The sequence below is a fragment of the Haliotis rufescens genome, unplaced genomic scaffold (assembly GCF_023055435.1).
Source record: "Haliotis rufescens isolate VD_foot unplaced genomic scaffold, xgHalRufe1.0.p SCAF_2, whole genome shotgun sequence".
In the NCBI taxonomy this organism is placed as follows: Eukaryota; Metazoa; Mollusca; class Gastropoda; order Lepetellida; family Haliotidae; genus Haliotis; species Haliotis rufescens.
In genome coordinates, this window is record NW_025963890.1 from 5,358,487 (window position 1) to 5,375,589 (window position 17,103).

The following is a 17,103-nucleotide window of genomic DNA, read 5'->3' on the forward strand; positions in this document are numbered from 1 at the left end:
TAATAAAAGTGTCCACTTCCGTATTTAAGAAAATGCTAACATGTGCGATACCAAATACTGTTAATCTTGCAGAATAGTCAATGCATTTTTTGTGTTGTTATGTAGATAAACTCTGATGTTATTCTAGAAATTCTGCATTCTGCAGACTTTATCGTAACTGCTGTCGAGGACGAGGAGTGTAGAAATGGCTCATCTTAGTCGTGAACTCATTTTGTGTAAAATGATTTCGTCTGCTTCATCCATTAGACAGACCAGACGATGTCTCCACAATAGAAGATACGTCACAAAGATGTTCCAGAATTTTGGAAAAGTTCAGCCAGCTGTGACAGAGTTTACATGTTCAAGTCAGAAGGTTATTTTTTGTCTCAATGTTTCAGTAAAGACCCAAGACGACACATATCATTCATGATGTATTAATTAATACAGATAATTAAATTGATACATTTTACACATTTTGGTCATCCCTTCATACACTGTTCGAGAAAAAAATATGTTGAGAAGTAAAATGTTGTCTCTGCTCCATGTTAGTAATGGTAATAAATAAAAAAACAAATGACACCAGTTTAATTTCAAATAGTGAGATACTAGTACAATGAATGTGTGAGATAATCATATAAATTTATAATGCAATTGAAAGTTGCTATTCTGACATGGAGTCGACGACTTTTAAGAAAGTAAGTGATGAAAATGGGAAAAACCCTTAGCCTGCTGCATTAGCCCCACACTGCTTTTCCTATTATAATAATTTTGAGAAGCAGTAACTAGGCGCAGATGAATATCTACAGTTTGTTAAAAAGTCATTATGTCTATAATGTTTACAGCAAAAGCATGTGTTCAGTGCACAATTCGATGGAGAATACATAATGTCTGTACAACCACTACATCAATACACAAAATTTAACTCTATGGTTCTTTTGGTATGGTGAAATGTATGCATGTATATAACATAATGTGACATTATGATAATGTTTGTAATGTATGAACATTGTATGTGACAATCTGAAACACATGTGAATGTAAACAAATATCTGTTGACTGTGTACATATTGTTGGGGAAATAAAAACTTTAAAAAAAAAATTATACAAACTTAATAAATCCAGATTGCAAACGAAAATGTGTATTTAGGGAATCATAAGGATTATTCATTTATTGTGTGTAAATCGAGAAGGATTTTAATTCCATCATTAATGAAATTAATTTTATGTCTTCTGTTTCAGCTGATGTTGTACAATGAAGTCATACAATCATGTCATTCTGGTTCTTACCACATGCTTCCCCTGGGATTGAGAGCACTGGAGAAACTCATCAAGATCATAGACCAGGAGATGCAAGTTATTGGTGGTCAGAAGATTGCAATGCCAACCTTAGCCACTGCTGTAGTATGGAAGAAATCAGGTTGTTAAATGGTTAATGTCATCATGGTCATATATGTTTTGGGTACCAGACAATCAATACCCATAGAGATATGTACCCATAAAAAATGTCTAACCTCCACCTAAAATTCTTGCATGATCTGCACCTGATTTGGAGCATTCCTACTCTATGTGGCTGACAAATTTGGAGAACCCTAACACAAATCTGGAGGACCCGTACATACATTTGAAGGACCTGTACCCATTTAGTTTAATATTTGTTGCATTTGTTTTGAACGGTATTAAAGCTAGATGAGTCGGTATGAATGCACGAGTCCACCAAAATATACAAGGTATGGCTCTCTGTAGGTACTGTTTGTCCAGTTTTCTATGTTTTGATTTTTATTAATGTCAGTGCTTGGAATCTAAGCTTTTGTTACATTGAAGGAATGTGATGATCATCTTGTAGAAAGTTCAATAAACTTAATAAACAATCTGGTGATCAGTCAGTGATCTTTTAGCTATGATCTTTTTCATTTATCTCCCAGGTCGATGGAAAGAGGCTGGTGCCGAGTTATTCAAACTGAAAGATAGACACAGTATTGAATATTGCCTGGGCCCAGTAAGTATATACAATGTTTAGAAGTGTGTGTGGTATGTCGTCAAACAATGTTGTAATACTGTGATCTAGCACGTTGGGGACAAAGTTGAGTACTAGAGGGTGTGTATAATTAGCTTGATTATGTATGTGAGAGTTTGTATAAGAAGCTGATCATTATTAACAAATGTTTGTAAGACATGATGATCATATAATATTGATGAGTTAATCTGTACTAATGAACTGATTAATTGCAAGTGTTCAGAAACGTTTGTGTGAAGAAGAATCCATTAATTAATCAAATGTACATGAAATATAAGTACACTCATTGATATACAGTGAATCTGGTGTTCCATACTTCAAAGACTGATAATGATAAGCATTTTGATGACATGCTATTTCTGGAAAATATAGGTAAAATATTCTTATTAACAAATTATTATTAAAATGATTGATGTTGAATTCACACTGATTCCAAACACCACAACACAGTTACAGTCTGAGTCAATCTGAGTAAAGGGGTGATACTTTACATGGCAAGTGAAGTCAACATAGCAACTTTTCGATTTTAAATACTTTAGGGCATACTTAATCACAAATGCTTGACCAAAATTAAATTTGAAACTAAAAAATACTGTAAAAAAGACGATAAGATAAGATAACCCAAACAACAAATATCCTCCAGTAAGGGCATTCCCCTTCCTGGAGGTTAAGACGGGTTCCCGCTGCTTGATGCGCTGCACAATTTCAATGATCGGGTCGGCACCCAATCTGCCTGGTGGTTTATTAGGGGTCTTCCTACTTGTCTCACACCTATTTTCTTGGGTACAAATTCACCTGAGTGTGGTGATGGGTAAGACAAGTCATTGGTGAATATCTCAAGAAATATATCAAAAGGCTACAAATGGAATTACAGACACGAAACAGTTTTCCACTGAATCAAAGATTGTAGGACAAAAGCTCTCATTAACATAATCCCTTTGGGCAAAACCCCCTTGGCCAAAGACCCCTGGGACACTTAGGACAAAGGCCCTTATTTGACAAATGGGTCGAAAGCCCCTTCATGAGCTATCAGCTATTATTTATGATGATTTATTATGATGGATGGATTTGCCTGTCTCCCTACCAACGAGGCCAGCTTAGGCATGCAGTACCTTCAAGACAACACCCCAGCAGGCCTAGAACACCTACTTTGATTCTACAGTAGAACACGGATAGAGCGAACAAACGGATACAACAAACTGTTAAAAAAACTCAATTTATCTCCTATATGTTATATTATAATTTACGTACATAACGAACTCTCTACAGTGAACTAACGGATATAGCGAACTGATATCTGATCTCCGACAAGCCCATCTACCACTAATTAGTGACGCGTATAGCGAACTGAGAAATCTCACTCAGTGTCAAGTGTCACTGACAATTCAACCTTATTAAACTTGCATTATGTTAATCCTACATGTCCATGTAATTTGGACCAATCTTGTCTGTAAAACAAACATTGATCCTACAATTGGATCAAAATGTTTTAAAGTTGTATGATTGGGTACTTTTTAACTGAATCACCGGTAGATGCGGGAGGAAACGTGTATAAATGTGTATGTTTGTATTGTGTTTTGCTTTAGTAGAGATGACGGACGTTTCCGAGCGAAAACGTATATAACGAACAATGTATGTAACGAACTGGTTCCTCCGGTCCCTTGTTGTTCGATATATCCATGTTCTACTGTACTTATGTGTCAGAAGAATTCAACCACCTGCTGGGGGCACGGGTGGCCCAGTCCTCTAAGGCGCCGCGATTCGCTGTGCAGAGTTGCGTCCCTTGGGCACGCCAGAAACCTATGATTGTGGGTTCGAATCCCGGTTCGCCCCGATTATGTTTCTAGGTTTGTCAGCACCATAACCGTGCTCGTGGGTTTCACCGAAGTGGTAAACGTCTGAGACCTGCATCACTTCGGGCTTTCCTCCCACATTAAGCTGACACGCAGTGATATAACTGTAATACTGTTAAAAGTGGCGTTAAACCCAACTCACTCACTCACTCAACCACCTGCTGTAAACCTAGATGAGCCTCCACCACCCAATGAAAATGAGACGAGTAGCCCCTCTCTTTCTACCACCCATGTGGAATGTCCATGACGCCGCACTGAGATGTGACAGCAAGATGAACAACATCTGTTAGTCATGGAATTCTGACTTTAAGCAGCTAGTAGGTCACAAACATCCCTCTGTTTGGACTGCTATACAGGGGTTCCATCGAGATCAGGCAGTGGTAGCAACACTGCTTCAACAGCACGCCAGGAGCATAAGGCCAGCCAAGAGACTCAAGAAGTCAAGAGATGTCAGACAGCTCTGACTGCAGAACCTGTGTGTTGAGAGACGTGATTGAAAGATCAGTGTTGTAGAGTTTCTGCACAGTGTAGGACATAGCATTAGGTTAAATGAAGACATTCCAACTAAGACACTCCCAGTATAAGCTATTTGCTGTGGGGGGGCATGGGTAGCCCAGTCGTCTAAAGCGCCGCGATTCGCTGTGCAGAGTTGCGTCCCTTGGGCACACCAGAAACCTATGATTGTGGGTTAGAATCCCAGTTCGCCGCAATTATGTTTCCAGGTTTGCCAGCACCATACCCGTGCTCGTGGGTTTCACCGAAGTGGTAAACGTCTGAGACCTGCATCAGTTCGGGCTTTCCTCCCACATTAAGCTGACATGCCGTGATATTACTGGAATAATTTGAAAAGCGGCGTCAAACCCAACTCACTCACTCACTATGTGCTGTGTGTTAAAAGACACCCAGAATAACACGCTGTTGTGTGTAGTAAAATAATAAAATATTGAAAAAACACACATATCTTCTGTTTCTTTACTAATGGAACTTATAGGGGCTTTTGTCCTAGGGGGTTGGGGGTTATGTCCAGGGATCTTTTGTCCAAGGGGGTTTTCACCATGAGGGCTTTTGTCCATACACCGTGTCAATCGGCAGGTTGATTTACAGTTTACTCCCAATTCTAAGAGAGTGATCAGCACTTGGTCTTTGCCAAATAGATGTTCACAGACGTCAACTTTCATTCAACCAACCATCATTAACACCAAAGGAGACTTTGTCATGAAGCAGAATTATATGTTGCTGAACAGAGGAACGATGCCTCAAATCATCTTGAGGGCTGCATCCAACTATGTACAAATTCATTGAGAGAGGTTGAGCAGGATAATACTTTATCATCCAAAACTGGCTCCCACAGGAGATATCGCTTGGGTGAGATCAAGCGATATCTACAGTGTACATATCGCTGCAATGAAATTGCATCACAATGCTTTGAAGACCATTGTGACGTCATTGGTTACCATGATGTCAAAATCAAATGACATCACTAATGGCTCTGCTACTGAAGCTGTTAGCAGTACTTTTTACACTTAAGACACTGCTTATTACTCTCTACAAACTGAAAAAGTTGGAAGAATGATGTTGGATGATAAATAAAATCTCACCATCATGCCTTTTGATATCACATATCAACACGAGTTTATATATTTGATATCAAAAGACTTAAGGGTGAGATTCTCTATGCAATCACAATCCAGGTAGTTTGATACCACCCAAGTATTGAGTTTTATGCCCTTGAGAGAGAGAAGGGACAACTTCTTGCCAACCAGAATCCAGTGAATGATTATCACAATGCTGTTTCACATTTGGACTGTTAATTATGTAAAATATTAAATTGGCCAAATAAGACAATATTTAATACAGTGATCATTCAACAAATGTTTATTATATATTTTGACGTAAAAGGATGCTGGATGTATATGGATACTGTTTAAACAAACATGATGGAGATTATCCCTTGAGCAGCTAGTGGACAAGTAGGTAGTCACCGTTTATGGTACCCAAACAGGATGTGAGTCATAAAAAGCTCACTACAGACATTAATTGTTATTTTAATTATTCACAATGTCAGGATTATAGGTCGTTTTTAGATTGACCACTTCCTGATGTATCCATAAGCTGCCAAGCTTCACATTTGTCATGCATAGTGCCCTGTTGCACCGGTAGCCCTAGGCCATGCCCCAAGTAGTGTTGTTTGGGAATGTGTGATTTAAGCACTGTGATTTGAGTGTGTAATTTAAAGATTTTACTTGGACATTAAAATACTTTCTACGAATATCATGATATGTCTTCTCTCTGGAATTGACTTAATATATCTGGGACAATTGATATTCGCAACAAAATCGCAATCATATTTTTCATTTTACTTTCCCTTTTAATAATAGTAACTTAACTTCAAAAAGAAAGTTTGTCATGGCATGACAGATTGATTATAATAATATGAAAGAATCGGGTGGTCCTTTGTTTGAGTGGTATAGTTGTGTTTATTGCATGAGTGATTGATAAATGATCTTATCATCGGGGCGGTCGGGTAGCCCAGTGGTTAAAGCATTCGCTCGTCACGCCGAAGACCCGGGTTCGATTCCCGACATGGGTACAATGTGTGAAGCCCATTTCTGGCGTCCCCCGTCGTGATATTGCTGGAATATTGCTAAAAGCGGCGTAAAACCATACTCACTCACTCACTCTTATCATAGTATTTGATTTGTTTTGTTACTAATACATGTATATCCAATACGCTTTCAATTACAGACTCATGAGGAGCTGGTCACAGGTCTGTTTTCCTCCGTGTCCCCTGTGTCGTACAGACGATTACCGCTTTTACTGTATCAGGTAAACATTTAGCATGGTTCATGACAGACAGGACACTTTCATAAACAGGCTGCCCAAACAATTACTTGCTGTAACTCCAACCTAAACAATGATCTGGCAACAGTTGGCCCAGGAGTCTAAGGCAATTGTGACCTTTGGGATTGTCAGGATCAGATGATTTGGGGTTAGAACTCCAGATTTGCCGTGATTATTCTTCTTGGTGTGTCAGCACCATACCCATGTTAATGGCTTCCACAAAGTGCATCACTTTGGGCTTTCCTCCTGCATCAAGTTGACATAATATATATATATTTCCATTCCCCAGGTTGATGGTACACAACTTGTACACAACTGTTTATTTGGTTACATACTAGTTTGAACAAGCACCCCCCCCCCCCCCTCAAAAACAACAACAAAACCAACCAACCAACCAACAACAACAAAACCCACCTGCACTATTCTTTCAAAAATTATTGTCTGAGTACCAATTCTTTTACTTTTTTAAGCCTAACAATTTTCTCTTTTTTAGATTACAAGAAAGTTTCGAGATGAGATGGCTCCAAAGTATGGATTACTAAGAGGAAGAGAATTTGAAATGAAAGGTATTTGTACTGCTTCTGTCATTTATTCTTCATTTTGATTCCTAATATCTTATTTGGGGCAGTGGGGTAGCCTAGTGGTTAAAGTGTTTGCTCGTCACACTGAAGACCCGGGTTTGATTCCCGACATGGGTACAATGTGTGAAGCCCATTTCTGGTGTCCACATCATGCTTGACACACAGTAGTGGGCACAGATGGCCCTGTTATCTTTGGTGCTGCAATTCGCTGTAAACCTATGATAGTGGGTTCGAATCCCGGTTCGCCCTGATTATTTGTCTAGGTTTGTCAGCATCATAGTCATTGTTCTAGGGTTTCACCGAAGTGGTAAACATTTGAGACCTGTATCACTTCAGACTTTCCTCCCACATTAAGTCGACACGCTGTGATATAACTAGAATACTGTTCAATGCGGTGTTAAAAACAAATCACTCACTTGACACACGGGAAAGAGAAAAAAACAGAAATTAAATTATGAATAATTTGCTCACAACCAAATGACTTTTAGTGTCATAATTTTTATGACATTATTTTGCACTCAAACATGTTTTGTTTCAGATATGTACACCTTTGATGCTACAGAGGAATGTGCCAGGGAAACCTACTCCTCTGTGTGTCAGGCTTATTGTAAACTATTTGACAGGCTTGGCGTTAAATATGTCAAAGGTGAGGACATGTTTCATTCATTTGGGATTACTTTGAACTTTTTGAATGATGTTGACTTAATTATCATGCAAAAATATCAAAGAGGTGAACTAAAAATAAAAAAATAAAATAATAATAATAATAATAATAATAATAATAATAATAATAATTCATTTATATGGCGCTGAACTCCATGCATAAGCATGCTCTAAGCACGTAGACATTTATTACCCTGGTCAATGGATCAATGTGCACACAACAATCATTCTCAGCTCCCTGGGGAGTATGAAGCTAAGTTCATGATTTTCTTTCTTTTGTGTTTGAGATATTTTTGGCTTTTTCTACAGTTTTACAGTTTTGGGTTTGATGAAACTCCTTTCTGTAGTTGGTATACACTGGTAATGGTTGGTATCCATGACTCTTGTTGCTTCCTGACAGCTGCTGGAGACACTGGAAACATCGGGGGGACGATGTCACATGAGTTTCATCTGCCCGCAGAAGTAGGGGAGGACACACTACTTGTGTGTGACAGGTAAGATTCAGTGTGTGACAGGTAGGCTATATATAGTGTGTGTTCTTAACGTCACAAATTGTTTTGGGTTTTATTCTTTGCTTTGAAATTCACCAAAAGAGTATTATCTAACTGTTTTTTGGCGACATTATTGGGAATAAATAGATCCCAAATTTGTAATAATTGGTGAGGTTTTAGCAAAACCATAAGTCAAAATTCACAGATATTGGCACCTGAATAATGACCTCTCTGGACTACTGTGGATAAATTGTTTGAATTGTATTTTCAATTTTGTTTTTACAGATGTGGATTTTCTTCAAATATTGAACTCTTAGGTAAAGTATTATATGTTTGTATTGTTGTTTATATACATCAGCTACTGGGTGGTGGGGTAGCCTAGTGGTTAAAGCGTTGACCTGACACTCTGAAGCTCCAATCTTGATTCCCGACATGGGTGCAATGTGTGAAGCCCATTTCTGTTGTTCCCGCCATGATATTGCTGGAATATTGCTAAAAGCGGCGTTAAACCATACTCACTCACTCACTCACTCACTCTTGTCAGTTCAATAGCATTGGCATAGTGCTGACACCATGAAACAGGAGAGTTGGGTGCACAGCCAGTTTGAGTAGGCCACTGAGCCACCCTTCTCATCATCAATGTGTTTTGATATGTTTTTACCATTGGCCACGTTAACCATATAGGATTATTGTGATTATGCAATACAGTCGAGTCTCGTTAATCCGACACTCGTTAATCTGACAATCGGCTTTATCTGACACTAATGATTGGAACCGATTAAATCAGTGCTATTTAGACCCGTTAATCCGACAGTCTCGCACTCCATCTCCGACACAACTAATTTGCAACAAATAACCGAAATCACTCATTAATCAGTCTTGTTAATCCGACACAGTGATCAGCGTAGGTCATTTTGCCCGCGAGTACACAGCCCGTGTCAAACTTGCGAATCCATTCCAGACTATGTTTTTAACGAAAGTTGAAACTACTTTATTTCTTTTATCCGACATACTCGATAATCCGACATAATCATATGCAACCAACCATGTCGGATTAACGGGACTTGACTGTAGTTTGCTTATGTTTTCAGAGAATGATGCAAAGAGTGATTTCAAAAAATTCTGTCCCAACAAAGAGAATGACTGTGATATGAAGAAATCGCATGGCATAGAGGTGTGTACACGATGCATAGAGACTTGATTCATGCACAGGCATAGCATGTATCAGTTGATAGTTAACAAAATTCAAGCCTTGGTCTCGAAAATAAGTTTGTTTTTTCATCTTGAGGAGTCCATATGTGTCTTGCTTTATATATAACAAATGAATATAGTGAAATACACATGCATACTAGCGGACTGATGAAGATTTGGGTTAGAACAGGTCTTCAGCAACCATTGCTTGTTGAAAGAGGCGACTAACGGGATCGAGTGGTCAGGCTCGCTGCCATGTTTGGGGTAGTCAGCGATCCCAATTGCGTGGATCGATTCTCATGATGTCAATGATTGGATTGTCTGGTCCAGACTCGATTATTTACAGACCGCCGTCATATAGCTGGAATATTGCTGTGTGTGGCGTTAAACAACAAACAGCATACTACCGATATGGCTTCTGTCACAGTCTCACAGGTGTGTCTCAGAAACATGTTGAGCCATGTACTTTCAGGATGTTTTTGTTAAAGAAACAGTTATGACATATTTGTGTTTGGAATCGGTTTTGGTTGATTATCGAGACTGGTTATCCTCTGGAGTTTTATATTCATATTGTCTGTGTCTTTTCATTTGTAGGTAGGGCATGCCTTTCTCCTGGGAACCAAATACTCCTCTGTGTTTGGTGCAAACTGTCAGACCGAGATGGGCCAAGTGGAGTAGGTTATTAATAACACAGTAACGAGTACTGAAGTCATACAGGCGCTGTAGCCAATATATACAACTCAACTTTAGATAGGGATGGTCACATATGTATATATATTCTATTAGATATACACCTGACTACTCAAAAGAAGTTTCAGATTAACTGTAGCAATATGAGTAGCAGCTTTACACTTGAAGTATGATTGATCTTATAGACTAAGATGTTAGAGTTAATTACAAAATGTGTACATCAGGCTGATTTAGAAAAAGAAAACTTTAGGGTTGTGGGAGTTTTTCTGTTTGTTTGTTTGTTTGTTTGTTGTTTAATGCTGCTCTCAGCAATATTTAAGCTACATGACAGCAGCCTGAAAATAACTCTGGACTAGACAATCCAGTGATTGATATTGTGAAGAAAGAACCACATCATCGAGTACAGTGACACGCACTGAGCCAAGCGACATGGCCCTCACTAACTGATCCATTTTGTCGCATTGGTTGCTGGGGGCCTATTCATACCTGGAAGTCCCATGACAGGCGTTAGGGAAGTACTGCACTTTACCAAATGCTCTGTTTAGTATTTCAACTGGAACTGCATATCTCAAATGAGGTCTATGTTTTTTTGTAATTAATATTATTTATTTAATAGTTTCCGTTACAGAATTGATCAGGCATTGTGGGTAATGCCTGACCAGGGTATGACAAAGAAATTCAAAGACTTTGTTGAAACAGAGGCAGTATCTTCAACTAGGTTATATAGGGTATTGGTAATGATAACAAGACAATTTCTAAAGAATTATGGTAATTAGGACTCAGAACTTTATTAAAACATTGACAAACACACGCATTCACATTCATACCATGTTTGCGCAGATAAGTTTGAAATGAGTTCATCAGTTTTACTTGTGACCTTGAAATATGTCGGATAGATCAGGATGTCCAAGGTGACAGGTGACTGGGATGGATGTTTCTCTGCCGTTGTTTCAGACCAGCGCAGATGGGATGCTATGGGTTGGGAGTCACCAGAATCTTACAAGGCTGTGTAGAAGTGTTGTCATCCTCGAAACAGATTCACTGGCCTGGTCTTATAGCACCATACCAAGTCTGCATCATCCCACAAAAGGTAGACAATCCGAGATGAATGTGGGACATATATTACCGAGTGCCTCAAAAGAAATTGACAAGTTTTATAATGGGTCTGCTTTTGTATCTGGCTGTAGTCTTTTATCAGAACTTTAATATACATATATATATATATATACAAGGCATTTTTTCAGCTGCTGTTGGGGGTGTGGGTGTTGACATCCCGTTAGCATATATATCTTAGAAGGCATTTTTTCAGCTGCTGTTGGGGGTGTGGGTGTTGACATCCTGTTAGCATATATATCTTAGAAGGCATTTTTTCAGCTGCTGTTGGGGGCTTGGGTGTTGACATCCCGTTAGCATATATATCTTAGAAGGCATTTTTTCAGCTGCTGTTGGGGGTATGGGTGTTGACATCCCGTTAGCATATATATCTTAGGAGGCATTTTTTCAGCTGTTGTTGGGGGTGTGGGTGTTGACATCCCGTTAGAATATATATCTTAGAAGGCATTTTTTCAGCTGCTGTTGGGGGTATGGGTGTTGACATCCCGTTAGCATATATATCTTAGAAGGCATTTTTTCAGCTGCTGTTGGGGGTGTGGGTGTTGACATCCTGTTAGCATATATATCTTAGAAGGCATTTTTTCAGCTGCTGTTGGGGGTATGGGTGTTGACATCCCGTTAGGCCTGCCAGACACCTGATTGAGGGTTTATGATTGATGCTATGATGTACTTTCACTCAGGAAGGGTACGAGGCAGACACCTTCTTCAGACTCGCCAATGAATTGAGTGACCAACTCACCTCTATGGCCAACTTGTCAGGGGAGGTAGTCATAGATGACCGCACGCAGATGACCATAGGGAAACGCCTGTATGAGGCGCGGAGACTGGGCTACCCCTACATCGTGGTCATAGGGAGGAAGGTACGAACGTAGTGAATAACTCATGACACAAAACATGTCATGCTGTCATTGCCAAGTGCCCAGTGGAGATACGAGTTAGAAAAGGTCTTCAGCCACCCATGCTTGTTGTAAGAGGTGACGGGGGCATGGGTGGCCCAGTTGTCTAAGGCGCCGTGATTTGCTGTGCAGAGTTGCGTCCCTTGGGCACGCCAGAAACCTATGATTGTGGGTTCAAATCCCGGTTCGCCCCGATTATGTTTCTAGGTTTGTCAGCACCATACCCGTACTTGTGGGTTTCACCGAAGTGGTAAACGTCTGAGACCTGCATCACTTCGGGCTTTCCTCCCACATTAAGCTGACACGCTGCGATATAACTGTAATACTGTTAAAAGCAGCGTTAAACCCAACTCACTCACTGTAAAAGGTGACTGACGGGATTGGGTGGTCAGACTAGGCAACTTGGTAACTTGGTTGATGCATGTCATGGTATCCCACTTGTGTCACTGGATTGTCTGATCCAGACTCGATTATTTTCAGACCGGCGTCATATAGAAGGAATATTGCAGTCAGTGACAGGCAATCAGATAAATTTCTACATTATGGAATAAAATAATTAAAATCAATAATTTGTAAGCCCCCCCCCATATAGTTTCACTTTTTAGCAGCATGTTTCTTTTATTTTTTAATTTTACATCTTTCTGACTTCCATTCAAGAAGTGTTTGGTAACTCTATTTTCCTTTTTTTGGTAAGCCAAGTAAAAAACAAATAATGTCCTTATTCAACCAACTTCATGGAACCCCGAAACTTATTTATTAAACATGTTAAAGTAATGTTTTCCGACCATACCAACACACTCTAGTACAAGGCAGACTAAAGCAAATCCAACATTCTCCTTGCAGGCCCTGGAGGCTGAGGCTCAGTACGAAGTAATCCACACACAGGACACGGAGCCAGTCTTCCTGTCACGTGACCAGCTACAGCATCGTCTGGCATCAGCAGACACTGTCTCACTATCATGAAGTGCGTGACTCAGTAGTAGATATGCTATGATCCAATTGGCGAGAAGAGAAAAGTTATCATACTGTGCCTGCTCAGGTATTACCACAGTACAGGCAGGCAGTAGTAGCAGTCCTGCAAGACAAAGGAGCATTGTCTCAGCAAGTCTGTGATTCTGCAAATCCTGGCAGCAGTACAAAGTGGCGCAGGGGGGCCCCTGGCACTGTAATTAGAGATTATGTTTATGGCCAGAGCTTTAAGACAGAGCATTTCTATCTCTCCTTGGAGTTGAACAATTTATTTATTTTTCCACAATTTGTTTTGAGATCACACCTAGCATGTCCCACCAACAGTTTTTTAAAACAATGTTTTCACAGTAATTTTGGAACAATTTTTTTGGGGTAGGGTTGGGTGGTATATATAATCCTAAGCCCCCTTAGAATACGTTAGACTATCTTACTCCATTCAAGATCCAGGTTACAATGGGTCTTCAGCATACCATGCTTATTGTAAGAGGAAACTATGCTTGTCATATGCATCCAAGTTACGTAGATCGATGCTCATGATGTCAACCACTGGATTGTCTTGTGCAGGCACGATTATTTACAGACCGCCATCATAATGGAATATTGCTGGAATATTGCGGCATTAAACATCAAAGAAACGAAACAAACAAGCAAAGTATTCCTTAGACCCCTGACACCATCTCAGATCACTGGGTCACGTGAGGAGAGGATACAGTGTTGAGAAATGAACTCCCTTGTGGTGTGTCCATGAGTACAACAGAAGTCAGGCGGATGTTAGATTCATATTTATTCTGGAGTACGAGGTATTGTACAGCTGCTAACACTTATGTTCCAGAAGACGCTTGGTGGGGGTCAGTTACTCTATCTGATGTACTTTGTAAAAAACAGATTGTATTGAATATATATTTTACATAAATACGTTAGCACTTTCAATGCCAGTTGCTTCTCTACTGTCACAGAAACCATCAGAATATATTAGGAATAAAAAAATAAAAGAATGGGTTCTCAGGCAATGGCTTTTGAAAATATAGTGCGGGCGGGCAGTAGTCTTTTTTTTGGTTGTCGAAGCTAGTACATGTATGTAACCAAATTTTGTGGAATATTTAAAGATTTATTTTTTTTAAATGGAAATAAAAACAAATGTGCACAGACTTTATGATAGTGTGGGCACTGCCTGAGAACCAAGACTATTATTTTCTTTAGCCTTACCAAAGAATAATCCCACATCACGCAAGTCAAAATCTTGATTACTGAACACATAGCAAAACAATATTAACTAGGTTGTACTCCTTTCACAACCTATTAACACGATAATGGCACAGCAGCAGTAAGTAATTTGAGACATGAAATGCACGTGTAAAATAAATGAATTTCAGTCACAGTCTCGACCTCTGATTGCTCTACTGTTCTATCCAACACTTGTTCAATGGAATGCACTCATGCCGCATGATTTTTTCAATCTCATGAATATCAACACTTCAACACAGATCAAAACATTCCTAAAAAGCAAATAATACAAACCAGTGTATTTTCAATAAATATAAAGAGAAAATAATAAATTTGTATTAACATAATACTTGCTGTGTTAGGAAATAATGCATGGTGCATTTGGAAACAAATATGAAGGTTCAACAAAGCTCCTCCATCAGCTGAACACCTGACTTCAAGGACTAATACATTAACTAATTGTTTCAAGTGAAACTTAAATATCTTAGCATTACCTAACAACACAGTATCTAGGAATATATATAACTGAAGCTTGGTTTAAAAGATTCTTGAAATTTGAAACTTTCAGTGGCAATCTGGCTTGGAAATAGCACACACTCCCTTGAAACGAAGTCTTAGTTTTCAAGCACCAAGGACACATATATTACAAACATTGGGAAGGCTATTAGTTTTAATTCGATACTAAAGTGCTTGAACTTCAGACACAGTTTTGTGTCATTGAAAAGAACAAGAAATGTGTTAAAAACTCCAAAGACGAAAAAATATTAATTGGATGAACAAGGCACAAAATACGAAAAAAGGAGACTAGTTTCGTTCACATGATGAAATTACATAATGACTTTTGACAATGATTGTTGGCACAATGATTTGCAATAGGAAGTTGTAACTATGGTAACTGTTAGGTGCAACCATGATTGTTACTTTACTGCCCAACAAAGGACGAGGTATTAGTCTATATGATAATGCCCATGGCATATGCAATATTTAAGATATGAGGAAAACGTTTAAAAACCGTTATGAAAGTTATCAGATGTGTTCACACAACAATTGCATGTTTGGGATTTATACACCAGTAGTTGAACAGTTAAGGCTAAAATGGCTGATATTTACAGGTGTTCAGGAAGCATTTATCAGATATTTGAACACAGCTCACTGTCTCTGGAGATGAAGATTAAGACAGTTCAAACATATGGTCCAAACCTTGCAAGTTTAGGACAGAAACAAAAGCTTGTTGTCAGCCATTTCAACGTCTTGATAATTTTCATACCAGTATTACCAGTGATTACTAACTTTTCTGCAACTCTAAAATTTGACATTCCCTGTGGGTCAAAATGAGCCCTGATCCTACCATTGATCAATCTAGTTCCCCATTCGGTTTCGCTTAACCTTAGGCGTCTGTTTCAATATGAATAATGTTCACATTCTATTTTTGTTGGTTCCAAACAAGCCTGAAAATATTCTTTAGTACTGACATTGACTATTAACAACACAAGTTATTAACATGTTAAAGACTCTTAACAGTTATGGTTTAAATAAAATAAAGTTAAGTACCTCTTTAAAAAAAATAAAACATTCGATTCAAACAAATCATCATAAAATGTTCAAAACAAACGCCATAAAACAAGAGTTGAACGGTTGTTGATATGAAAAAGATTTCTACATGAAGTAAGTAGCAAGGGGAATAGTATGAGAGATGCATCACATATATATATGGAGTGAATTGGCAGTTTAGATATTCAGGTAGGAAGGAGGTACACATAGATGTGATATCAGATTGAAAGGAATCATATTTATATTGATATGTTGATATTATTAACACACCATTTAGCAACTCAATATTTGAAGCAGTGCACAGTTGTCAGTGAATGAACTTGTTTACATCACCTTTATGAAACAAATATAAATATTGACTGGATACAAATGATACCTCAACTTCTACTGGTGGACAAAGATTACTCTCACCAAGATTGTTATTCATGATAAATTTGATGATTAGAAGTATATGGCTTCAGTAACTTGTCAATCCTGGGTACACAACAGCTTGTCCCTTCGAAGTGTAATTTGTTATGCTGGTCGGGGTAAATGTGAAAGTCACAAAAGTGACAGTATCAGTGACAGAAATTAACAATATCCTGCGAGTTCTGATGACTTGACATTGTCAGGATTGTCATTATTTTGAACTCCTACCAGGTTCCTTATAAAATGGTTCTTAAAAGCCAAGATGTTTTTTGGCAAATAACCCAAGAATTTACCACTGCATTGTTCAGAACCCCAAATATGCTAGGAAACTGTTAAATATTAAATTAAGGCTTATTAAACTTCCAACAAAGACCAATATAGCAATGGAAGAACTCTTTGAATCGTCATTTAACCATCAAGAAGCATGTTATTTTTTATATTTGATTCCTACGACCTAACTAATCCTTCAATGAAACGATGCATTTATAAAAAATGGGTTCCGCAACCTAATGATGATTTTGACCAGGGCCTGCTTGCACAGATCTTCAGGTGAGCGGCTTCAGCAAAGGGGGCTTTGTGCAAGCAGGCCCAGCCTCTTTGGTTTACAACGAAATCCCTGAACAAGCCAATAAAGGCCTG

The 17,103-nt window shown here is 38.7% G+C and overlaps 1 protein-coding gene across 1 annotated transcript; it reads left to right on the forward strand.

Annotated features, from left to right (window-relative positions):
- The first annotated feature begins 6 nt into the window (after positions 1-6).
- LOC124112789 (probable proline--tRNA ligase, mitochondrial) lies at positions 7-14,756 on the forward strand. The gene is made up of 13 exons (XM_048399533.1): positions 7-352; positions 1,219-1,396; positions 1,902-1,975; positions 6,592-6,672; positions 7,181-7,253; positions 7,807-7,914; positions 8,332-8,425; positions 8,708-8,739; positions 9,514-9,596; positions 10,208-10,287; positions 11,258-11,393; positions 12,097-12,276; positions 13,156-14,756. The coding sequence occupies exons 1-13, from the start codon at positions 185-187 to the stop codon at positions 13,273-13,275; spliced, it is 1,407 nt and encodes a 468-aa protein (XP_048255490.1). The 5' UTR covers positions 7-184; the 3' UTR covers positions 13,276-14,756.
- The last annotated feature ends 2,347 nt before the right edge of the window (positions 14,757-17,103 follow it).